This window comes from Phaenicophaeus curvirostris, chromosome 1 (genome assembly GCF_032191515.1).
Source record: "Phaenicophaeus curvirostris isolate KB17595 chromosome 1, BPBGC_Pcur_1.0, whole genome shotgun sequence".
NCBI lineage: Eukaryota > Metazoa > Chordata > Aves > Cuculiformes > Cuculidae > Phaenicophaeus > Phaenicophaeus curvirostris.
The window spans coordinates 129,187,942-129,214,472 of record NC_091392.1 but is presented as its reverse complement, the minus strand read 5'-3'; the positions used below and the strand labels follow the sequence as shown (position 1 = coordinate 129,214,472).

The 26,531-nt window shown below is 45.4% G+C and overlaps 1 protein-coding gene across 2 annotated transcripts in view; it reads left to right on the top strand.

Annotated features, from left to right (window-relative positions):
- Positions 1–2,588: 2,588 nt before the first annotated feature.
- Positions 2,589–26,531, top strand: part of NHS (NHS actin remodeling regulator) — a 250,881-nt gene continuing 226,938 nt past the window's right edge. The window contains exon 1 of one of the 2 annotated variants that reach the window (XM_069874323.1): positions 2,589–2,943. In XM_069874323.1, the coding sequence (XP_069730424.1) occupies positions 2,589–2,943 (355 nt within the window). The remainder of the gene's footprint in view (positions 2,944–26,531) is intronic. The other variant, XM_069874333.1, reaches the window with a different exon arrangement.

Below are 26,531 nucleotides of genomic sequence, written 5' to 3'. Positions count from 1 at the left end.
AGGAGCTGTTTTCTGACCAAAGGAAACTGAGATGTCATCTCCACTTGCCTGGTGGAAAGTGCCAGCACCCCACACCCTAGAAGCATAAAGAGTCTGTTCTGTTTGCAATGAAAAACTAAGAAAAATGACAACATCTACACTCACAGAAGGAAGGATGGAAATGCAACAAGATATCTAAAATGAAGATATGCTCCTTAAGGTGGAAACACACAGACTTGGCAAGACCTGCCTCCTTTAAACCATTTCACTCACGGGTGGTTTAGGCACCGTGTGCATCTCATGGTGCAGCATATATATAATATATATATTATATATAAGTCACACAATTCTCATGGAACTAGAAGTTTCCCTAAGGTGAGCTGTACCTTTCCAAGCCTGCAACAAAGAGAGAAACCATGGAGCAAACAGTAATGCACAGTAGTAATAACAGACTGGGAAAAGTAAAGGAAGAGCAAGCACTGTCTTCCAGTAGCTTTGCTGAGGATGAGTAGGGAAATGCTGCAGCAACCAGCACGTGGTTTTCAAAGGAAGTGAGAGAGTTGCACAGCACCTGTCCTGCCCAAGCTAGTCAGGCATTACGTGCAACTGGGAGGCTCAGGTAAGGCACAGTCTTGAATTCTACCTCTTGCAGCTTTTGCCTGTTATGAATGGCCCGATCCCAGGGCTCATCGCGTGCCTGAGACAGAGGCAGAACAAGTGACTGAGCTGCTTTTCTCAACTGTAGCTCCCACCCCAGCCTGGCAAGTGCTACAACGTTGCTTCCGACAGGTTTGACTCCTGTGGTTCTTTTCTTGTGATCTTACACCTGTTTGGATGTCTCAAGTGAAATATTAAAATTCCTTTTAGTGTCTATAACCAACTTGCCACAACTCCCGCAGGTGGGAAGAGCAGTACTCTCCTCCCTCCCTTACCAAGGCTAAAAGCCACCCTTGCTGTGGATGAAACTGGAGAAGAGGCTACAAATGGTCCAGCGATTTTAACAGCAGCTCTACTTGTGTCCAAGAAATGTTTTTAGTACTGCTTGAGCCCTTCCCCCGGGGCTGCGACGGCTCTCACATCCCCCCCTACTCCCACTAGGTCGAACTTGAACCCCCTTCCCTCAACCAGGAGGTAGAACTTCAACCCCTCCAAGAAGGAGGTAGAACTTCAACCCACCCCAGCCAGGAGGCGCAGGGAGGTGTCGCTGAGCTCGGGACACTCAGGGGCAGGCGCTGCGCTCTCCTCCCCTCCGGGCACAGCGCTGGAGCTGCCCCTTCCAAGCCGAGTTAGGAACCTGAGCTGAAGAAAGCCCCGTGCTGAGTCCGGGTTGTGTTCCCCTTCCCAGGGGCATCGACGAGCTGCGCCCCAAGCCAGCTTCGGGTCCAGCAAAGCTTATCAGCTCAGTCCTGGGGCTTTCTGAAGGTCTCTGGGGCTGCGGAGCCCGGGGTGCGCGTCCTGGCCAGGCTGGCGAGGATGCTCTCTCCGGCGCGGACTGTCTGCAGCTCAGATTATTCCACCAGAGGTGACTGAAAGCTGCCTGCGAGTGGCCGTGGAGCGACAGGCTGTGTCGGGACACACGTCTGCGAGGAGGACGAGTTAAGGGCGAGCGGGCACGCTTAAGCCAACGCTTCCGAACTGCGAGATGCTCTGCGTTCCCCGTTACCGGGAGCTCTCTCTGCGGTCTTCGCGCATTCACCGCCAAAAATTTACAGTTTGCGTTCAGATTTCACGCCTGCTGATAAGGCGCGTTCAGCTGTTCTCCCTCAGGAACCGCGCTCCGCTCCGGCGAGAACCCGTTTTCCCCCGACGCCCCCCTCCAGCAGCCGAGAGTTTCGAAGGCGCCGCATCCTCCGCGGTGCCCGAGAGGCGACACCAGCGGGCGGGCACCGGCCCCTCGCAGCGCCCTCGGTGAATCATGGAATCACCAGGTTGGAAGAGACCCACCGGATCATCGAGTCCAACCATCCCTATCAAACACTAAACCACGCCCCTCAGCACCTCGTCCAACCATCCCTTAAACACCTCCAGGGAAGGTGACTCAACCACCTCCCTGGGCAGCCTGTCCCAGTGCCCAATGACCCTTTCTGTGAAAAATTTCTTCCTAATGTCCAGCCTGACCCTCCCCTGGCGGAGCTTGAGGCCATTCCCTCTCGTCCTGTCCCCTGACCTCGTGTTTGGTGGGGTTTTTTTTAATTTTTCTGTGGCCCCTTTCGGCACCTTTCCCTTCCCGCGCCCCGCAGCGCCTCCCCGCGGCCGCGGCCTCTCGGCGCCGCCCCGCTCCCCGCCCCGCCGGGACGGCGGCTTCGCTCCTCCTCGCCGCCGCCGCCGCCGCCGCCGCCGCGGGATTCCTCTCTCCGCGTTTTCGGGCCGCCGGAGCGGGACGGCGTGAGAGGGGGCGAGGCGGCGCGGATGCTGCGCGGCTGGCGGCGGATGCTGCGCGGGGAGGGAGCGAGCGAGGCGATGAGCCGCCCGCCGGCGGCTGCCCGCGAGTGACGGCGGCGGGGCGAGGAGCGGCGGCGAAGAGGAGGAGGAGGAGGAGGAGGAGGAGGAGGAGGAAGGCAGCGATCCCCGCTAGCGCCCGCGGGAGCCCCGGCTGAGAGGGCTCGGCCATGCCCTTCGCCAAGCGGACCGTGGAGCCGCAGCGGCTGTGCCGGCGGCAGCCCGTCCCCTCCGTGCTGGAGGAGCCGCCGCCGGAGGAGCCGGGAGCTGCGGGCGAGGGAGCGGAGCCGGGCGGCGGGGACGCGGCGGCGGTGCTGATGGTGCTGGACCTGTGCTCGCTCAGCAACGTGGCCCTGTCGCGGATCCTGCGGCAGCTCTCCGACGTGGCCCGGCACGCCTGCACCCTCTTCCAGGAGGTCGAAGCTGACATCCAGGGCACCCACCGCCGCGTCCGGGCGCTCCACGGCCGCATCGCCGGCCTGCAGGGGGCCGTGCGCGGCCTCGACCCCAAGCAGGAGGCAGTGCGTGAGTACCGCGGGGTGCGGAGACCCCCGAACCCCTCGGGTCGGGGGGCGCTGCGGTTCGGTGCCGGCCGGCGGGGCTCTCCGGGCGAGGGCTCTTGGCGGGGATGCGGCGCGTTGGAATTAGATGGTCTGTAAGGTCCCTCCCGGCTGAAACCCTGCTGGGATTCCCCGGCTCCTGGCAGCTCCGGGTTTTCTCCCTTCGCCGGCCTTCCCTCCTTCTTTCCCTCGCAGCAGCGTCTTCTCGAGCTCCCGCGATCGCGATTTTCAGCCCTTCGGTAGAAATGATAAAGCCGCTTCGTCGCTGGCCAACTCTGGGGGCCGTGAAATAGGGGAGTTTGGGGTTTGACCGCTTTCTGTTGAAAGAGCGGCCCCGGGGAGCCGCGGTGGGGGGCGAGACGGGAGGGGGAAGAGAGAGATCAAGGCGAAACGCGGCTTGGGTTACGAGAGGTAAAAAATGCTCGAATCCTGCTGCCTCTCCACGCAGACTGTAAAGGTGGTGACAGGCTCTGTGGTCCTAACAGCTGCTGATTTCTGCTGGATGTGGCTCGTGTTCACAGCACTGTAAGGATTTCGTACTCTCACGGGCGCGTACGCTCCCCAAGCGCTTCTGAATGTGATTATTTTTTTTGATAGATAGGGCTGTGGTTTGGAAGTCTGAAACAGCAGAGATCAGCGTCAATTTTGCCCTCTTAATATCTGCTTTAGGAAAAGCAATAGCCCAAAAGGGGGGGATTTGGCTTAGTTTTGCCTTCTGCTGTTCCCCTCTAGATCCCGAGAACCAGTGAAGTGAGTTTACACAGGGATAAATGAGAGCATGCCCTCTTTTAGGTGTTTGTAATGAATACACCAATTAAAAAAAATGTGCTTTGGGTCTTCTCCCCTTTGGAGCGGTATGGAAATGTAAGTAACTCCTCTAGGATCAGTGAAGATGCGCTGATTAACAGAATCAAGCCTTAAGTATATAGCAGTATTTAAACTAATTCCTCGGGAGCTGTAGGGTGACTTTGCTGGCGATATATTAATATACATCAACTGCAGATCACACTGAGGGAGGCTTTATGTGGTTTCAGGACCAGTGGGTAATCAGAGCAGAGTGCTGGGCTGTGATTGGAAACTGCGGTGAGAAGGAGGCTTGGCTGGTGTAGTGAGGGAACTGTCTGAGGAAATGAAACTCCTTGTATCACATTCTCATCTGTAAGTCTTTTGAGCTGAGTAACTGTGGGTATATACTTGTGTAAGTGAGAGCAGAGCTTAGACTTTCTAATCCGTACAGTTTTTTGGTTTGGTTTTTTTTTTTTCCCTTCGTGGATTGTGCAAGTGCAGCTTGTTTTCAAATCGCAGTGCAAAACCTTGATATTACAGCACAGTTATGTCATGCACTTAATTAGAGAGTCTGGCTTTACCACTGTGATAATAAACGCAGAATCCTCTTCTTTGGTGTTCTGTTTTCTTTTAAATCCTTCTCTCTTTAGGAGAGGAGAGACTTTTGGTCATGATCTTCCCCACGTCTTCCCGCTGTTTCTCCTCCTCTCTGAGTATGATACAATGCACAGTGCAGTGCCACTAGCAGAGCTGCAGATGCCCCTCGGTCTGGCCAGCGAAGGGCTCCTCCATAATGCCAGGATTTGCTACTACCCATTCTCCAGTAGGTGCCTGCCTTGTCTCCAGCTATAGAGCTCCTTGCAGGCACATTGCCCAGTCCTCATCATCGCTTCTTTCCTTTCCATGTTGTGCTATGTGTGCTTTAAAGGTGAATGTCTCCATACCAACTCAACGTGCATGAGCAGCCAACTTCTTTGTATGCTCCAGCTGCTTTTATTCCTGACCCAGTGCTGGACCAGCACAGCTGTATTTGCATAGCACTACCTTGAGATGAACAGCATCATTCTGCACATCTCCTCATATCCCCCAAATCCATACACATCCACAGCAGCACCTCCAGTTGGCCTCTAGGATGCTCAGTGTTCCCAAGGGCCAGGTAAAACTACCTAGCAGAAAGCTGCCCATCCTCCCTGTAGTGTACTACGACAGTGTGCTTTCTTGTTCTGGGCTGACACCCCCTCCTTTGTTATTACTTTCAGTAAGACTATGCTAGCATTTGTTTTAAGTGTGTAGTGCCTAAACAGTCCACTCCTGGCACTGCACCCCGTTTGTTTTTTGAAACCAAGAGGGTAATTGCAGGTGGTCACGGGTCTGCCCAGGATCTTACCAGCATCACATTAAGGCATGCTGACTTCTGCCTCCTGTGGCAAACACAGGGATGATGAGGTGGCCTCTGGGCTACATTTGGCTCTCTAGTCCAAATGACATATCTAAACACATATTTTTTAAGTACTCAGTTTAAAACTTATAGGCTATCTTGCCACAGTGATACATTCTTGATGTTCTAACACAAAGTGCAGCAGGCTGATTTGAGAATAATGCTACCAAACTTGCCCTAGATACTCAGCTGTGACAGTGGAAGGCCTTTTTCTCCATGCCTCGTAAGCCAGCTGAATTCTCAGGGTCGCTTAGGAAGGCACAGGCTGGATGAGGAAAAGGAAATAATGGGCCAGGAGCTACTGGAACCAGTGGTTACAGAGGAGCTTCCCTAGCCCCTTCTCTGACCCAGAATGACATTCTTTAGCAATCGCAGAGATAATACCGAGGGGAAGGGGAGCAGGAAAGGAGCTATCTTGAATATAGCATATTGTACAATTTTGCATAATAATGTTGTATTTTATATAGAAAATTATATACTGTTGTATTCAAATAAAACATCTATGTTGGGTTCAGGAATTATTAACAGAAAATTGAAATTAATTAAAACTGGCATTTTTCTGGTTATGATTTTCACTGCTGCTGTCATTTTTATGAGAAATTAACATTCTCAGCTGTCTTGCTATTGAAGTGGTGATCATTTGCAAGACTGGATATGCTTTACTTTAAGGAAAGAACTTATAACTCCTCAGCTGAGCTACTGGTAAAGGTATTTACCAATGTGCTGCTCTTTTGTGTTTGCCGATGTTAAGAAAGTGTGATTGGAAAATCTTGTTTGGCACAATGAAGGACTGATTCTGGGCAGTTGCAAGCAGGTCGTCTTCAAAAATTCAGGGTCTCCCGCCTTTGCCTTCCCAGATGCTGCTTGTCCTTTCATCTTTCCTATAAGCTTCTGGCCAGCTAGCATCTTGCAAGTATGAATCCTCCCACCCTCTGACTGGAAGAGAAACAAGAGTGTGAAACATGTTACTGCTCAGCTCCTGAACTAACTACTTTGCCCTTCTGCCATTCCAAGTACTTTGCTGCTTTTCATCATGAGCAGCTCCGGGGTCTGTTTCTAAAGGAGAACCATGTGGGAATAACATGATTGTTGTCAGTCTGGCTTTTGCTTAGAGTTTACTTATTACGAGCAAGAGAACTGAGTGGTGTGGGACTGCCTAGTTTTATTATTAGATGCTTGTTTATCTTGGTAATACAGAAATGTGGAAGTGCTGGATTTGTGGGTAGTCTTGAGACTCGATGCCTCTCTTGTTATTTGGAAAGATGATTTCTCAGTCAAGGGGACTATAGATCTGGCAGTCTCAGAGTAATATTGTACTTTTGAAATTGATGATGTAAGCTGTCTTGCTTTCTGAATAATTGGCAATGACTGGACAGCAGACTTTGAAAGCCCTAGTTAACAAGATCCTCTTTGCACCCCGGCATCCAAGAGAATTCCACACATTCCAGGCTTTTTTTTTTTTTTTTTCTGAAAGCATCAATGTGTTACCACTAGCCAATCTTTCTAAAAGCTGTATCGTTTCCAGCAGTTGCCTGCTGTATCTTCATTGCTCCACTTTTCCATTCCTGATTTTCCTATGTGCTTGCAATTAGTGGTACAGCAGTGCAGAAGTGCGGGGATCTCCCGTGTTACTCTGCTTTTCAGAGGACCCTAGATCTCTGCAGTGAGCTCCCCTATAGGTTTTTCTTCTTTCTTGAAGTGTCACTACTGAGATAAAAAAGACATCTGTGAACTGATTCATTATCATCTTAAGCTCTGCATTAATTTAATCTGTTTGATTGCAGTTGGTTACTGAGAACAGCCCGGCTAGTTTCACTTTTACTTTTGGTCTCTTTCATTGTGCTTTCTAGGTGGTTTTGTTCTGATTTTGTTTGGTTTGGGGTTTTGGGGTTTTGTTTGTTTTGGTTTTGCACACTGATACAACGCTCTTCTGTTCAGATTTTGAGCACTGCAGCGAAATGTTTAATCAATTGTAAGGTTTTTATGTGCCTTCTGCCACAATCCGACCATTTTTACAAAACATATGTTGGACCCAAAGCTCATCAGATAATGCCTCTTCTCTTCCCTGACTTAATGTGCTGAAGTCTCAGTTGCTGCTGAAATGTAATCTGGAAATCATCTCAGGGTATGGTTGCATTGTACAGCCATCCCAGGCTAACTGTTGGTGAGCATCCTTGCAGAGATCTTCAAGCAAGTATGTAAGACCTTAATAGTAGGTGCCATCTGGAAAGAAAAAAGGAGCAAGTGCAGTTCGGGTAGGTAAATGTTGCACTTTATCCCAACTTCACAAAATCCTAGGTAATTTAAACTCCAGTTTTCGTTGTATGTATTTTTTGTTTTGTTGAGGCACAACTGTAGACCTCCATGGGTTGGATACCTTTACATAAAAATATCTCAGATACGGCTGGAGACAAACTGGGACAGATTCCTAGCTTCCCTCAATTCTGTGCTGTTAGTCCTTTATAGTGTATAAGCATATCTAAGAATAAGGGTAGTTACACTCTTTGAGGTACACACTGATGTAGCCTGGGGGACATGAGGCCCGAGGATGTATTTAGAGCTCGGTTTGTAATTTGAAATCATATTAATTGGGAAATTCTTGTTGGGTGCAGAATAAAACCTCTGAAGAAAAGCAGAGCTGTAGTCTGGATGCAGTAATCCATTGCCTTCAGCACAGTGTCCTGCACCTACCTTAATGGAATGATACATCCTCTTCACTTGTCCTTTTGTAAAAGAAGAAAGGCTTTTGGCTTTACTTGCCAGGTGTGGGTTTTTTTTGTGTTGTGCTGGTTGCTGCATACTCCTTTGCGTTAGAAGACTCGCCTCGCTGATGCACTTGTCTGTAGTTTGCCCATGAATGCAAATAACCCAAATTGTGGGTGTGGAAAAGTTGGAGGATTTCCACAGTGTTTGACATTTTCTAAACACGGGGTCGATGGCAAGTTAGCAGAGCTGAAAGGAACTGGAGGCCAAAGCATTTGCTTTCCTGCTTACCTTTACTGCTGTCAGAACAATGAAAGGACAGAGGAAGATAAACCTGCCCAGGTAAGGATCCCCACCTTACCAAATGCTAGCTAGAGCACCATTAGTTAGAGTACTGCCATTTAGGAGAAAGATTCCTTATCTTTGTTTGCACAATGTCAACAGAAGACCTTTTACAAAAGAACATGACTATTCAGAGGCTGAGCTTTAGATTTTTCTTCTTGTCCATTTAGTATGTGATAGAGGTAACTGGATGGAATTTGTCAGGTGACTTTGGCAGGGATGTAATGCTTTGGAAGTTGTCACCTTGAGTCATGTTGGCTTGTGGAAAGCAGACTCTGGTCTCTTTGCAGATAATAGCAAAGTATGAAATCCTTCGTCCCGCTTACGCCAGTGAGACTCTCAGTGGAAAGGCTCTGAGAGCCCATTGCTCGGGTAGACTCAATAGCCTTTATTTGGCACAGCCTGGTAACAGATGGATAGCAGACAGCTGTGGTTTTCCTCTGAAGCTGTTCCCTGTTACTAAAAGTAAATCTTCTGAATTTTTGCCAGAACTCATTTACTTGATGTTCCATCGGTACAATATAGAAGGCCTTTGCCATCCTATAGTTTCTTGCTTTTCATCCTATGACTAGTACTTAAACTGATGTAATAGGTTTGAACTGTTAGGGGATTTTGTTGCTAGATAGAAAGCCTGCCAGTCAAAAGGCCTGATACCCAAACATGTTCAAAGCTGGTTTCCCGCTAGTTTTTTTTCCTGCAGCTACCTTGTAGCTTAGTAATTATTAGTGGAACTTCTTTCTGGCTTGTACTCAAGGACCAAGCAAGGATCTCCGGTGGGTTTATTGCAAATTGTGGTGAAAATGGCTTAACTCCTCTAAGACCAGTGAAGTCTCCTTTACACAGGAGAAGACAGACTCAAGCCTGTAAGAGACTTAAACTTACTGAAGATCTGATGGTTTAACAGAAATACTTCCCACAGCCCCTTTAAAACTTCTGTTTTAAAGCCTTTATAATTTAATGTTTGCGTTCATGTGGAAATATAAGATGAGTGTTCCAGAGAAATCAATGGAGTCATTCCTAGTTTTGGTTAGTTCCCCTGCTGATACAGGAGAGATCTGGAGATTAAGAAATAAGCAGGCTCTGATAACTTAGTGAGGGCACGGGGAGGTCATTCACCTGTTGATTCACATGTGTAAAAGACGGTATTTTTCCCTTTATGTAAGGTGAGGGGTCTGGAGTGTTTCCAAAAAAACTCTTGCATAGTTCTCAAATGTCCTTGGACTGAGGGAAGGACTTGAAGGAAGCAAATATAAATATCCAGTGTAACTGTGCCACTCAGCTGCTGTTCTGCATCAGCAGAATCAAGTTTTGTTGACATTTCTTACATAGGTTTACCTGTTCTGTGGCTTCAGTTTCAAGGATCGGATTATCGATGGTCTGGCTGAGAAATGGAAAGGTGGGGAGAAGTGAGGGGAAGCAACCCTTGCTGCTCTCTGGCATAAGCCTGTCCCAACTTCTTCTCCATCCTGGCAAAAGCAGGCTGCTTAAGTGTAGTTGTTTAAAGACAGCACCTGGCTCTTCCTCTCTCCAAACTGGATAGCAAAAGATCTCCAGTGTAGGGGAGCATCAGCTGTTTTAAAAAGTCCCTAATCTGACACATTTCTTTCACACATGCCTAGGCATGTTGTACCCAAATCAAACAGACTCTCCCAGGGAACTCTTAAAGGCAATGTTACGATGCCCAAAGTGGGGAAAAAATATGACCAGCTGATATGTATAATGCGCATATGCATTTTAAAAGCATCGTTGAAGGGTTGTGTGGTCTTCTGAGTCAGAGAGCTGGGATTTTCAAAAGCTGCTCTTTCCAATCATTTGGCATCTCCATGTAATCGGAGGCTGACATCAGTCTCTTGATTGGAACTACTTGAGCTATTAGGCTGTGAAGAGCAGAAACTCTCTGTGTTACTGAGTGTGTATGCTGGGGGAAGTTTTTTTCACTTCCTTTGATGTATTAGCATCAAGAGAGGGAGTCTTCGCTTCATTCCTAATTGCTTCTCGTCTTTGAATTTATATACCAATATGTAAGTAACTGCAAAGGGAGATAGCAGAATTTATAAAAAGTTCAAAAAGGCAGGGCTTAGAGCATGATTAAAATAAAAGATAGCATACAGTGTGTGCTGTTTTTAGCTGAAATATCTCCCCAGAATACTTTCCATTTACATTCTCTTTATATCTAACTGCTTCTAATGCACTGCTTAGTTTAACAACTGGCATGTTTTTAGGGTAGATTTTACAGTAGATATACACCCACTGTGTTCTTAACTCAAGACTTTAAATTGCAGTATCTCTATTGGACAATCTTTTCTTATACCTTCTTGGCTGAAGGCAGGAAGAAAGCAATAGTGATGGGAACCTAATTAAGCCTGTGGTTTAATTACACCAGGAGCTGAGTGCTTGAAATGCTGCTAGATTCAATGAGTGCTGTGTGACACTGCCATGTTAAGTCCCAGCAGAGAATGACATATTTTTTTTAATAGGATCACTGTAATTCTTACAAAGCCACTGTTTTTCTCCTTCTTTTCAGCTGCCAAGGCAGTTGGACTTTGAACCATAGCCACTCAGAGTCCCTGAGAAAGTTTGGAGGAGCCGGCTTGCTAGCGTGTGTATGTGATTAAGGAGAATGAGTATAGGGTGGTGTGTTTGTGCTATAAATATGCATAGCTTCTTCAGGCCTCTGCAGCTTTTCCCCCCTGCCTTCTCAAAGTTTTCTTGTTACCTTGACAATATTTAAAAAGACCTTTAAGTTGGCCTGGGCAGAGGGCAAGTAGAGGGGAAAAGGTGTAATCCGTCTCCTTGAAGAAGTGCGTATTAGTGGCTGCAGCTCCATTTTTTTCTCTCTGGAAGGTTTTTTTTTGTGTATTTGTGGGAAAATGAGGGTCAGTTCTTGGCATATGCATTGTCTTTTTTTTGGTGGAGTAATTTATGGTGAAGTGTTTTGTACAGGAGGATAGTCAAGAGATGTGTATTAATTAATTTCACAAAATGGAAAACACATATCTTGGATTGACCACTGACATTCACGTGCCCAGCTCTTATCCTGGAAGCCATAGAGCTCTACACAGCCCAGGTTGTGAATGCAAGCATCTTTTTTCCCCCCCTCTCTTTGTGTTTTGGTGAGCTGGATTTCTCATGCTTACCCAGAACCTATTCTGGCTGCACAGCATAGCTTCTGCTGCATTGGTCTGAGCTAAACAAAGATCCCCTGGCTTTCCTGTACCCCAGCAGTTAACATCATCACAGAGGCTACTATCTCAGCATACTGAAGATATCGTGCCTCCTCTCCCATATCGAATCTGTTCTGCTGCAACAAGTATTGCTGCAGGAACCTGAAGGCTTGGTCTCTGCAGAAAATTGCTTGAAGTCTTGCACACAGTTTGCATGCAAAGTTAAATTTTCCCCATAGGATAGATTATTCTGACAACACCATTTTTAGCCTCATTTCTTATAGAAACAAGTATTGAGGAATAGCACACTGTGTGCGTGTATAGCAGGGGAGGGGATGGACTTGCTTGTATCTCAGCCATTCAGAAATTTTATGTCTGTTACTCAACTACGATTGCAACTGCATTGCCGTGGTATAGAAATCATAAAAGCGGCTTCCAGGTAAAAGAGAGAACAGACTATTCCTGCTGCATTTGAAGGAAGGGCTTGCTCTTTATTAGACACTAGAAAATCCGCTGGGAAAAGGATCCCTTATAAACGTTCCAACCCAATAAAAAATAAGTGCTCCATTTGGCACTCACATTTTCTTCAATGTGAAAGTCAGTCCTTTGCATGACATAAAAGCTGGAGAAAAACAGGCTTCATTAGTTCCACTGCTTGCAAAGCTGCTTGTTCGTATTCCTCTTTCGTCTCTAGAATTACTGATTATTTCTTTTCATTTTTAATCTTTTTTTTTAAACTTGTGCCTTGAATGACTTTCCTATTGGATTACCCTATCCTTCACTCCTCTTTTCATGATGGTATCACAGGGGATGCAGCTATGTTTTTACCTCTGTCTTAATGGGAAAGGCAACCCCCACTCATTGTGAGAATGATCAGTATTAATTTTTATGACTGTGGTTTATCCGCCATTGATTATCTTTAATGCGATGCTGTCTTGTTCAGTTAATAAACTACAGATAACCTGCTAGGATTTAATTAACCTCCTCCCCCAAACATAACTTGCTTTTAATAGGTGTTGTAAATGCATTTGTTTTGTCGGGTACATTAAAATTACTGGTTTAAGTTCTTTTATTTCAAATTGCACTCTAGCTGAAGTATATTTTGTGATAATCATCTTGTCATTACTCTGCTAATAGCCTGAAATAAGTATTACTACTTCATGACTTCAGCAACATTTTTTGGCCTCTGTTGCAGTTACCACAGGCTTCATTCAGCCTTGATTCCCAGACAGAGGTTTAATAGGCTGTGTTGTGAACAAAATCCTTCCAATGGAGACTAGGAAGCTCACCTGAAGATTTACGGTTAACTCTTCTTCACTGTTAGGAAGTGGCTGCTCAGCTCGTGTGAGTCAGTGCCCCAAGCCCGCAAGCTGTCCCTTTTTAAGTCAGGGTGGCAGAGCGACACTAGTCTACATGCAGATGTCTCTAGTTTCATTCTTAGAATCACAGGTTGGATTTAGGTTGGAAAAGACCTTTAAGATCATCAAGTTCAACCATAAACCTAACAGTCAGTCCTGGGCCAGCTGACGTGCCCAGGGCAAGGCTGTAGGGCTGGACCACTGCGAGGGGAATGGGGCTACCCAGGCAGCAGTAGATCTGCTATTGGCCAGCTGTGCAACTTGTTGCTGTGCAGCAGTGCAGCAGGGCTTTGGCAATATAGCTGTTTTGTGCAAACAGATGTGCAGTCGCCAGATATATGTGCCGTGCACTCCTCATGCCCAAGATGTCACAAACTGCAGTGCTTTGGACCAAATCTGTTTGAACAAAGCTAGCTGGAGCACTTGAGAAGTGAACTAGGATGGCAGCCTTGACCATGTGTTGACTGCAGAGGAGGCTGAGCATCTGTGTCTGAAAAGAGGAGGAGGAAAGAGGCTGAGGCAGGTCTGCAGGACCTGTGTTCAGAGTTCCCCATTGACACTTGGCCACCTGTTCAAAGTACAACCCAGGTTATTTAGCCATCTTGCACTGTCTACTTTTTTAGGCACCTCTGTCAATATGTGTAAAATTTACAGGGCAATTTTAGATCAGATCCAACAATAAAGTCATCTGCCTACAGGTACGGTATGGAAATGAGTGCCCCTGTTTGAGGAGTGCTGTATCTGTAAATGAGTGAATGGGTTACAGCTACCTTCAGCAGCTGTAATGTGGCTATTCATTTATGAGATTGTCCAAGTGGAACTTAACACAAATTATTAATGTAGATTAGAAGTATTTTTCATTTATCTGCTTGTTCCTAAGTGCTGCACTGAAGAAACCAGCAGAATGGCAATTCGTTAAAGGAAATGAGAAGGACCTGCAAAATACTGCAGCTCAGGGTGATTATTTATTTCCTTTCTGAAATTGTGTTTCTTGTTTCTCTGTAGATCTGACCTCACAATCAGCAACTTGAACTGTGAGACTAGAAGTTTCTGTTACCATAAAATAAAAGTGTGCCAAATTTTGTGCAGTCTTTTGTCAACAATAGTTGAATTAGAAGAGGCTTGGGTAGCATCTTTCTTGAAATCCTGTGTTATTTATTTATCTATGTACATAAACACAGAGCTAGATAAAGGAGGAAGACCACTAGACAATATAATATTGGTCGCTGAGATTAGAAAAACTTAATAAAGGGGAAAAGAATTTTACAGCCACATCAGCAGCAACCTGGTCAAACAAGGGAGAAAATATTCAGTAGTACAGCTCTCATTACAAAGGTAAAAATTTAAGATAATTGGCGTCTCTTGCTCTTTCCTTGTTTTGACTTTGTCTTCATCCAAAAGCATCTTGTGATTGAGTTCACTTCCTTCGCATCCCTTTCCCTCTCGCAATGGAAGATTAGTTTGGACTTCAGAGGTTTTGGTGGTATTGATAGAAGCTCTTCTTCTGGATGTAACGAGTGATCCTTCCCTAGAAGTGAGGTGTATCTTGCTTGGGGATGTGGGAATTATGCTGTTTGGTTGTACTTACAAGAATAAAGCTCTTGCTTTTGAATGAGTTGCCCCCGCTATATTGCAGCAAGGGCTGAAATATAAAATAAAAATGTAGAAAACTTCAGACAAGTTCATTAAATTAATTCTTCCAAGAGAACAGATTGGAAAGTGAAAGGTAGAGTGATGCAAGTCTACAGTGTAGTTTGCAGATTCACTGAAGGAATGTGTGATAATTGCATTTATTATTGCAAGGAGATGTCTCCCCTGTCTTCTTTCTCTTTTGAGACAGTCCAGCCTTGGGCTTTTGTTAAATATGTTTCTACAGAAGTTGGCACATACTGACCTTGTTTGCTGCAGTCTGCTTTTCTGTAGCTTCTTGATTCTAGTGGCATGAGCCAGATTGACAGAGCCCTAGAGCTAAACGCTGGATAGCATAATTAAGTGCTCTAGTAGTGGAGGCTGGAGCTGACTGGGTCAGACTTTGGCCAATACTTCAATACTTCTTCATCAAAGATATGTCTGTTGTGTCAAAGTACTAGTTCTTGGTTTTCCTTTCAGATCATATTCCTTGGGTATGAGAATGTTAAATTATATACCAAAATTATTTTAATGTGCGCTCTCTCTACTACTTGTGTGCTGACAGCACAACAAGAACATTTCAAAAACTTGTAGGGCTTGTGAAAGCCCACCTGAATTTTTCTTTCAAATCTGTATAGCACCTTTCCTGCTGTGTTGTGGAGTCAGGGTGGTCAGTTGTGAGTATGACGTGAACCCTGATTCTCTGGAAGTTCTATGCCAGTACAGTCCTGGCTGAGCACATTGCAAACACCAGAGTGTGGCTCTGCGGTCCTCATTGTGAGTTTGGGGTCTGAGGAGCCTCATTTCATACTGACCAGGAAACCACGTCAGTGGTCTGTCTGCCATCCTGCAGCCTTTTTCCTTCCTGCTTCCATATGCCATTTATAGCAATCGTGTCTCCCACCTGCCCTTCTTCCTTTTCTTGACATGCTGCTTAGCAGCGTCAGGGATGCAGAGGAGCTGATGTTTCTCTTCTGCTTCCTGTTTGCAACCTAGCTGCTTTCTGAGGCAACATGTTCCTGTGTGTAATGTTGGTGAGCAGCTTGTGCTGTCCTCCCTGGGCACTGAGCAGCCTCTGGCAGGATAGTGTTGGGCTGTGGGAGAGGAGGCGGTAGTGGGAAGGGTGAAGAAGTGATCTCTGTCGTTCCTGACAGGTCGCTTGCTGAAGTGGTGTTTGTAGAAACTCTACAACATCACAGCCCTGCTGCGGATCTGGCCCTGGAGGACAGCTGGCCTCCCAATGGTTTGGGAAGCAGCAGGGGAATGACAGTATTTTTTCTGTTTGTTTTTTCGCTGATGGGCTATGGGTACACTATGAGGAAACACAACAGGTTTTAGGTGGACTAAGCTGCTCACTGTAAATGGCTGGTAGATGTGAAGAAGAGACCCAGACCCATCCGAGTGCTGAGTCCCTCCTAAGCGGGCTAAGGATGTTCAGGGCTGCATGTTGGACCTGAGAAGGAGGATGGCCCAGCAGCTAGAATATTAGTGTTTAGGAGGCCTGGATTAATCTGATTCAGATCACCAAATTTTAGCACTCTCCACTTCTGGCCATGCATTTCATTCAAAGGTGAGCCTGTCTCCCACTGTTGAGCAGATAACCTTTCTAGATTGCATGATTTGCATGAGTCCCTTAACTTCTGTAAATGTCATGGTGTGAGGTGGGTACCATCACGGGCTCTGTAGGTATCTGTTCATCAGCACTGGGGCAGGGTGATGGCCCATCCCTTCTGCTCAGAGGTGATAGCACACAAGCAGGGAGGGCGAGCTGAGTTGTGTGGTGATAGATATTGTACAGGTAGCCTATGTATGCAGACCTGCTTTGTGAATCACAAGCAATTTGTGAGGCTGAGACCCTTCTGCATCAACAGTGCTTCCGTTCTTCATGAGCAAATGCTTCCAGGTACCTTGTGCTTCTTTCTGGTGAAGGCTGTACCCTGTGGTGGGATTCTCCCGTCCTCCTTCAGCAGGTGGGATTTCTTGTTATGGAGAACAGCTGCTCTTGCCCCATGAGGACCCACCTTAGGCTGGGCTAAGTTTGTAGTTGCCAGTCTTTCTTCTGAGGCCTGGCTTATAGAGGAGACTGAGCTTTCTTGCATTACAGAAAACGTGTCCTGGTTAATTACAGTCATGTAAAGACAAGGCTGTACCTTGGGACCTGTTTTAATTAAAAAACAGTGCTGCAAAGTTTAATAAACGTCTGATACATTCTATCTGACTGATGAGTGCTAGTGCTGCGGTTCTCTTCAGCTGCTCTTCCAACTTCAATCAGAAAGGGCTTGAGTTTGACATATGCACTGATGAAAGGGGAGGACAGATTGTCATTCTCTGTCCAGTCAGGCTAGTGTCTGGCAGCTTGCGTTTCACAGCTTGGGCTTGTGTCTGGGCTTTGGAAAAAGGTTTGTGTGGGTAGTAGTGTGAGAGGAAACCTCGTAGTGTAGAATCTAAGGCTTTCCCTGTGTAGTGGAAAAATCATAACCACGCATGTGAAATGTGTACTTAGAGGAACTTTGTGTGGGTGGTCTTGTTTTGATTCTTACGCTCTACTCCCTTTCCTTTCCCACTCACAAATGCTGAAGTCTGTCATCTATTTAACTTGAGCTTTTCTAATAATCATAGGTAATATACAACAAAACCAATAATAAAGCGCCCGCATATAAAATCTTTCTAAACTGTTGAAGCCGCAAGATCTCCTAGACATGCATTTTGTTAGTACTGGCTCATGAGAGACCTAGCGCTCCATGATGCCCATCTGTTAGCAGTATGTTTAAGTGTGATTAATGTGAACTTTGCAATAATTGCAATAGCTTTTGCTACTCTACAACAGAATCTGTCACTGCTAATCTCTTGCAGTATTAAAAGCTTAATATAGTAAATCTAATGTTATGGAAGGCTATGGCTTTACTTTTTTACCATCACCTTAGTGCATTATTAAACTAATATTTTCTTTTTCTCCATAGTTCACAAGCATCATGGGAGCAATGTAGATTCCATTCATCTGCAAAAGTGTATTTAAATGATTGTATATGATGAGCTTATCAAGAAAGAGATGCTCCAACATAAGAGGATGTTGGGGAACATTAAATTTGATTGGAATTCCGGAGGATGTGTGGACAGATCAGGGTGTATTAGGAGTCAGCTCTTTCCCAAAATGCTAGTAGAGGCTGGGGAAGTCACAAGCAGTGTCTTGACATGGTGATTCTTTGCTGTACCTGGGTAGACATTAGAAATTATTTTGGCCTACCCACCCATGGCAGTAGATCTACTTTATTAGTAGTGCTGATGGCATTTAATCAGAACTCCTGCATCTTTAAAAGAGATGGTGGGTAGGATGAGCAATGTTGTGGCACAAACAGGGACTGCCTGCTGGAACAGGCTGACACTACAGGAAACAAATAGGGAAGGAAAATTGCTTTCTTCATATAGCTGCTTGTGCTGGAAAGGATCAAAGAAACCATAATGAGTCAGTATCCTTCTTTTTCTTTAAAGAAAATTTCAGAAGAATGATTCAATTAAATAGTAGTTTACTTAAGATCTGCAGGTGGCTTGTAAAGTGTAATTAGATCCCCCTTACCTTTTAAACCCAGATCTACAGCTTTGTTCATTTTGGTGGAGGTGGAGATCCCCATTCTTGGATTTACGGTGGGAGATTTGTAGAGGAGAGGGCTTGTTATAAAACCTCTCAGTCTGTGGCATGATTACAAGGTGCTTTTGTTTCCAGCAGGGACAGAAATAGTGCTTTGGTTCAGGCATTTCAAAACTGCTTTTAATCCACACTTGTAAGATCATCAGGCACTGTAGGACAAATTTAGACCTGCCTTCTACTGAAGCTCCCCCTCACTCCATCACACACAGCATCTTCACAGCAGCCAAGCAGCTTGTCCGTATCCAGTCATTGCAAAGAGTCAAAATCAGATCAGGTAGGACAGTGCTGTCAAAAGGGTGGTTGCAGAATATATAGACACAGAGATCAGACTGGACTTTATGGGATTTTCTACTTCTTTTGTGTACTGCTCTATAATCTAGTCTTTGAAGCATTTTAAGAGCTCGAGGTGCCATGATTAAAAGCTTCAAGGACCATGCTTTTTCATTTATCCTCTAAGAGGACAGGCACCAATTCCACTGCTCTGAGCCATTAGGAAGACATGCAGAGAAGGCGGACTCCACTTGCCTTTACTAGGCTGTTGGTGAAACCGTGCACAGTGAAGGTGCTTTCTCCCTTTTGTGGTAGCATGCGCATTGTTGAAATGATAAAACTTAATTTTTGGTCCTTGAGGGCTGCTGCAGCATATCCTGCACCCGTAAGTCTCAGTGTTTCTCCTGCCCTGTTGTCCTGTGGATTGGATAGTGATGCTCAGTATCCTCCATCCATCCTCAACAGGAGGGTCATGCTTCAAGTACTGAGCTGCGGTGAGGAGCACACACTATGTTATCATATTGGGACACTGCTTTGCTCTACCCTCTCCCTTCAACTCTTTGGCAGTCAGAGACTGTTAGCTTACACTCTGCAAGAAATCGTAAGAGTTTCTAGGATGGTATTTCAAAGCTTTGCAAAGCTGTGCATGATAGCATAAAATCTATTTTCAGGAGTCCTCATGGATCAGCTCTGTCCTGTACTAATATTGCAGGGTTATCCTGGAAAAGGGCATTTTTCTATCATCTGGGAGAATGTCGGAGATGAGGAAGTAAGAAGAAGAAGGAATCAGCCGCACCTTGAATGCCTCGCTGTTGACTTATGTTTTCAGCTCACTTTTTAGCTATTAAAATGCAAAGGAAAGAGGATTCAGTAAGCAACACTCTGTGTGTTTGTGTTTGTCTTCAATGAGTGCCTACTCAGGCAATGCAAGTATGATTCAGCTACTAGTTAGTGCTGATGTACCAGAATTGGCAAGCACTGAATGCTCCTGCTACTGGATCTGCCCCAGTTGCTTGATGTGCAGTGATGAATGGATGAACATTCACCAATGCTATTGCACAAACAAATAAGTTAATAAAAAGCAGCTGATTGTGTCATTGTACACTGTAGAAACTCCAAAGCAGCACGGAGATTATTTAAAACCAGATGTTCTTATCTGGGAACTCTTAGAAATGTAAACCACTAAGGTTAGACAAGATAGACAGAAAACAAGCTCTCTTACCTTGTCCTTAAATGATTTCACAGTAAGGGCTTTTATAAGGGCTCTTCTCTTGAAGTCTTAGCCTGGGTCTGTGTCTGACAATGAACTTAGCTTTGGATTGTCTCACTGATAGTTTGAGCTGTGCTGGTATTCTCCAGTGAGAGAATTAACATGTGGGGAAAAGGGTTTTTTAAGGGGATGCACTGTAAAGAAAACACTCTGCAAAAACTGCAATTATACAAACGAGCTGTCTGGCCTCATAAAAAGTTATACCAACCTTTTGTACCTCCATATAAGTGGTATTTAACCCTTGCTGTCGTTACCATGTAGTGCTGAAATGGATGAACTTCCTCAGTTGATGGGTGAGCAGGGCCTGAGAACAGTGTGCGGACTGATGAGATTGTAAAAGGATGTATGGCCTTTGGCAAGGCCAACTGTTAGTTCATTATTCAGGCAGACAAAGCTTCACACCCTCATGAATCATTTCTGTTTTTTTTCTCTCTTTCCCATTCTGAAGGAGCTCACTAAAAGGAGGGAGCATGTGAGGTAGTCATAGCAAGCTGGATTGTTTTGATTAATGTTTCTGTGCCCTCTGGAGGCAAAAGCTGTTCCATTGCTTATGGCCTGAGTTATACCAAGGGTGCCACTTCTGCCCTGTGCTCCCTGCTCCACAGGTGCCGATGTGATTCTCATTCTTCCCATTTCCCTGGGGAGAACGCAGTTTTCTTTTCAGCTGTGGTGATGAGCCCAAACCACTGACCCTTTGTCCACCCAGACTCTTTTAAAATTGCTTCTGCAGCTTGATGAGGACTCCGTTGCTGTGGTCCGTGTCAGGAGAACTATATTAGTTTCCCCGTTTTATCAGTTGTTAGGAAAAGCTGGGCAGATGTGCACATGCAAACCCCCTCTAGTCTGAGATGTAGTATTCAGCCTTGCTGCTGCTGGAGAGGGGATGAAGTACCTTCTGTTCCAGGGCCATGGAAACAACCACACAGCAAAGTTAGTGTTCCTGCTGTAACAGTGGTGAGATCTCCTTCATTGTATACCTGGGCTGCTGCAGGGTGAGTTAGCACAGGGAGAGGGCTTATCAAGGATTAAGGATATTCTTTATACTGTAAGGCTCATGACAATCCCCAAATACTCAGGAAAGTCATGGCTGGTACCAGATGGTTCAAGCAAAGTGTAAGAGCTACTGCAATAAAAAGTAGTAACAACTGCCCACACATGAAGCTTTACCCTAGAGAAGGAAGGCTAGGTTTTGACAGGTCCCTTGAGGCAGCAGTTTCTTGAATGTTGTTTTTTTGCTCTGTGTGTTGTTGTTACACATGCTACTATTATTTGAGCTGTGTGTGTGTGTGGTGTTTTTGGTTTTCTTTTTTTAATTCTTACTAAATTCTTGGCTTTAGTGATGAAACATGGCCAGGAGCTCTGCAGGTTACCTGCATATTGCCTGGGAACTCTCTGGAATTAGTTTCATTTCTCTGAATACCCACTTGTTCTTACATTACAAAACTGGATGATTAAAGAATCCCAGAGTTCTTTCTCTGTGCTATTCATTACCTTGCTTACCTCTTTCATGTGCCTTAATATCTAAATTAAACACATAAGACCTCTTCAGCCTCTTCCCATCTGTAGATCTTTTCATGCCTCTAATTATTTTTGTAAGCTTTTTCTGGAACTCTCATTTCTCTGCATTGTTCACCACTTAAAGGAGGCTGCAAACAGCAATGTATTTATGTATATGTGTTCTGGGAGCTCCTTACTCCTTAGTTTCTCCCTCCATCTTCCCAGTGTCTTTGTGCTCAGTGCTGCAGCCTTTCCTTACTGTGCCATCTAATTCCGATGACTTCATTGTAAATGAAGACTACAGAATCCTTCATTTATATGTGTTAATCTGATAAGTATAAAAGCTACAAGTCTGAGCATCTTGGTTAGCAGCCATATTCATTTGCTAATCACCAACGCAGTTAAAAGACTTTTTTCTTTATTAAAAAGTACAGTATGATCTTTAAAAAGCAGTGTTTTGAAAGAAGAGAAAACTTTGTTTTGAAAGGAAGATTTATTAGGATGATATAATCCTACTTGTGCTATCTTCTCACCTGTTTTTCCTCGGGGAGACCATCAGTCTTTATTAACATTTCTAAATCAAAAGATAAAAATGATAGACACATTCCAAAACGGGATAAAAATACTAACAAGAGCTGAAAGAGGAATTGCTTCTATTTAATATTTGCTGAAATTGAATTCAAAGAAGAACTAGTTCACTATGGATGTGGAGGACTGGAGAGAAGTTTTGTGGCTTCAGTCCTTTGTAACAGGAGACTGGACAGAAATAACAGTGGTGCATGGGTCTCATCTGGAAGGATTTATCATCTGAAATCCTAATGCTAGGCTTGCTTTTTGTATTTCCATCTAGTAGTTCCCAATCTTTTTTGCAGTCGCATGCCTCATCTCAAACAGATTTGAGTGGGTCCTGTGCCTAACTGGGTCCAGTTTCTCACCTTGCTTTGCCATTTGCTTTCTTAAGACGCCCGTAGCACAGCTGATGCTTTCCTTATCCTTCAGGCTGACCCTGCCTCTGGCTGTGGCAGCACTGGCTCCACCTCAGTATTAATAAGCCCAGCTACATGTTGCTAAATCTGTGTCTCGTGATGTGTGTTTGTTCTGCATTCCCTAAGCTAGAATAGGTTTAGTAGAGCTTAATTTTTTAGTCCCCTCATTGGTGCTATGCTTGCATCTGACCTGTGAGCCCCCGTCACTGCAGTGGGGACCAACTGGACTCAACAAGAGTAGGGGGACATATCACACAGGAGGAGATAGATACATAATTGGTGAGTTAGCTTTCCTTTTCTCATAAATATGGGCTGATGGAAGAGCTTCTCAGTGCGTTGTGGTGCGTGGAGGAGACCTTGAAATACACTACAAGGGAAAATGAGGATTACTGAGTGCTAGGAGGATGAAGGTTTCGGGAGATGTCATTTTGCAGGCGCCCAGCTAGCACTGGAGGGGCATTTGCTGAAAAAGCAGCAGTTGGGCCTGTGGTGTTGGAGTTTGCTCTTACTTCACATCAGTAGAAGTCATACACAGATGTTTAAGAGCTCTTCTGTGGCTACCTGAGATCTCTCTTCCCCTCCTGATCATAGTCTATGATACCTGCCGTGTACAGAACAAAGTTACTTCCCCTATAAATTAGGAAGAAAACTACTGAAGAAAAAGGTTGTCCTTAATAGACCATAGAATCATAGAATAACCATGTTGGAAGAGACCCATCAGATCATCGAGTCCAAACATTCCTATCAAACACTAAACCATGCCCCTTAGCACCTCGTCCACCCGTGCCTTAAACACCTCCAGGGAAGGTGAATCAACCACCTCCCTGGGCAGCCTCTGCCAGTGCCCAATGACCCTTTCTGTAAAGAATTTTTTCCTAACTTCTCGCCTAAATCTCCCCTGGCAGAGCTTGAGGCCATTTCCTCTTGTCCTGTCCCCTGTCACTTTGGAGAAGAGGCCAGCACCCTCCTCTCTACAACCTCCTTTCAGGTAGTTGTAGAGAGCAATGAGGTCTCCCCTCAGCCTCCTCTTCTCCAGGCTAAACAACCCCAGCTCTCTCAGCCGCTCCTCGTAAGACCTGTTCTCCAGCCCCCTCACCAACTTTGTTGCTCTTCTCCGGACTCGCTCCAGAGCCTCAACCTCCTTCTTGTGGTGAGGGGCCCAGAACCGAACACAGGATTCGAGGAGCGGTCTCACCAGTGCCGAGTACAGAGGGAGAATAACCTCCCTGGACCTGCTGGTCACGCCGTTTCTGATACAAGCCAAGATGCCATTGGCCTTCTTGGCCACCTGGGCACACTGCTGGCTCATGTTCAGTCATCTGTCAACCAACATGCCCAGGTCCCTCTCCTCCAGGCAGCTTTCTAGACGGACTTCTCCTAGTCTGTAGCACTGCACAGGGTTGTTGTGCCCCAAGTGCAGGACCCGGCATTTGGCCTTGTTAAACCTCATGCCATTGGACTCTGTCCAGTGGTCCAGCCTGTTCAGATCCCTTTGCAGAGCCTCCCGACCCTCCATCAGATCGACACTTCCACCCAGCTAAGTGTCGTCCGCAAACTTGCTAAGGGTGCACTCGATGCCTTCATCCAGGTCATTGATAAAGACATGGAACAGGGCTGGACCCAGCACTGAGCCCTGGGGAACCCCACTTGTCACTGGCCTCCAGCTGGATTTCACACCATTTCCCACCACTCTCTGGGCCGGGCCAGCCAACCGGTTTTCCACCCAGTAGAGTGTGCGCCTGTCCAGGCCAGAGGCTGACAGTTTCTCAAGCAGAACGCTGTGAGAAACTGTGTCAAAGGCTTTACTGCAGTCCAGGAAGACCACATCCACAGCCTTTCCCTCATCCAGCAGCCGAGTCACTTTGTCATAGAAGGCGATCAGGTTAGTTTGGCAAGACCTGCCTTTTGTGAACCCATGTTGACTGGGCCTGATCACCTGGTTCTCTTGCATGTGCTTCATGATAGCACTCAAGATCACCTGCTCCATGACTTTCCCTGGCACTGAGGTCAGACTGACAGGCCTGTAGTTCCCTGGGTCCTCCCTGCGACCCTTCTTGTAGATGGGCACAACCTCAGCCAGCCTCCAGTCCAGTGGGACTTCCCCAGTCTTCCAGGACTGTTGGACGATGATGGAAAGGGGTTTGGCCAGCACATCCGCCAGCTCCTTCAATACCCTTGGGTGAATTCCATCCGTAGACTTGTGACTGTCCAGTCGGGCTAGCAAGGCTCTGACCACCTCCTCTTGGATCATGGGAGCCTCATTCAGATAGGAAAGTGCTAAATCAAGCTGGAAAAAGAAGAAATTTTTCAAAATTCTCCTTCCCTTTACTTTCTCCGGTCCCACAAAAATAGACTTGTGACCCAGCAAGGCAAAGAGCTGGGGAGCTGGGAAAATGTGCAGCTTGTCTGAGTGGGGTCTTTAGCAGAGGTTGAGCATGGCTACCTTAACTGTAATTTCTAACATCTATAGACACATAATATGCATGTTACCTATCTATCCATCCATATATTTAAATTATAGTATCTTCAGTTGCTATATTCATTCACACATTTCAATTTCTCTTTCAAGTTTCTTTGGGGCCATTTTAATTTTATTGTATAAGGAAAGAAAGGGCAAAACCCAGGCTTTTTCTCATTTGTAGATAAAGGGTACTACTGTGATCCAGTGATTGATTTTCTTGCTTGACTCACTAACCATGAATTAGTGCACAGCTCTTCAGCTGTGAACTACACTGAGTCAGGGTTGAAACCGTGGGCCGAGTTAGAGAATCAGAGCAGGAAAACACATTTTCTGATTAGTTTTTCCTTTTGATCTAATGCAGTATATTGCATATGTTGGAACTAAACAGAATGGGCTTTGTAAGCTCTAATGTACAGCATGAATTCCTTGTGCAAGTGGGTTTTTATTAAGAAGGTTTAGTTGCTGTTAACGTTTGGTCACTGTAAATAGATATTTTTTAAATTGCATAATATATCAGTGTCTTAGGATGCTTATTTTTAATATGTAAACTAAAAAATGAATGCTCATAAAGCAAATAAGACATTGTTTTGGCCCCTGGAAGAGCCAATCTTTGTGAGGCAGTGACAGCACACCCTGAATCTCTGTTTTGTAATAGATATGTTTACAAAGCAGAACTGCCATGTGTAAATACATCTGATGGACCTGGGCAGCCTGATCTAGTGGGACATGTCCCTGTCCATCGCAGCAGGGTTGGAACTAGATGATCTTCAAGGTCCCTTCCAACCCCAAGTATTCTGTGACCTCTTTCCCATGCAAGCAATTGTTGCCTGCTGCTTTGAATGTAGCCAAGGAGGTAATTTCTTCCCAGGTTGACTCTCCTAAATGCCTTTTTTTGCATTCATGATCACACAGAAAATAATGTTTGGGAGCAAATAAAAAAAGATGCATAGCCATGTGGTTTAGGCTTGATGTACTTCCTTTGCCATGTCTTTCTAGAAAAAACCTTAACCCAAATTACTGATTTCTCTGTTTGTGAAAGCATATAAGAAATTAGCTGGTTTTAGTGATAGGGATTTTGTCTCAATGGTGTTCTGTAATACTGAATTCTGGTCCAACACCAAGAGGTAGGATGATATTTCTCTGGAGAGCTGTAAAATATTCCTGTTCTCTGTGTATGTATGTTCATTATGGGGTGGTGGGTGAGGCAGTCTGCATCCTGGGTTAGGCTTTGCTGGTGTAGATTCTCTTGCTTGTGCAAAGCCACGGTGAAATCGGAGGAATTTCTGCCGATAGTTTGAGGGGTCCTAAGGTGAGGAGTGGAGCAAAGCACAGCAATTTGGATTAGTCTCTTTGCTAGGCTTTTTGCTCCAGAAAGGCATGACCTCTAGCGTGTATGGACCACTGTGAACACACTGAGTGAATATATAAAATGTCTCAGAGGGAAGAAACGACTTTAAATGAAGTGTTAGAAGGCAAATAAGAGAAAGAAAGTGAGATAGGAATAGACACAGAAGTCTCAGAGAGGGCAGGTGCCTTGGCTGATCTTTTCTTTCAGTCAGTGTTGGTCTTTACATGACACTACTTAAGATTTAATTAGGTTTTCATGTTAGTCCCTGTGTCTGAAGGGAAAGAGTATTCAGAAATCCTAAGGATATGATTAGAAATTGGACTAGTCTGAGGAGGGAATAAAATGTGCCTCTCCCTCTTTGTCTCTCTCTGGAGTACAATGGCTGGTGGGGGAAATTTGCTTCTCGTGATTGAGTGACCTGATTTTGTCTCCCACTTACACAACACAGCCTCTTGTAAGAAAACGACTAGTCTTAAATTCATACATAATTGCACAGCAGGGAGACTGGGTTTAAAAATGCAGATTTCTGAGTATTAAGCAGCAGAGATCTGGTTTGAACCCTTGAACTTTGTCGTTTCAATGGCCACCTACAGAATCTGTCTGTGGAGAGCTGTGGAAACACAGTAGCTTCTTTTATATGGGAAAAATTACCTTT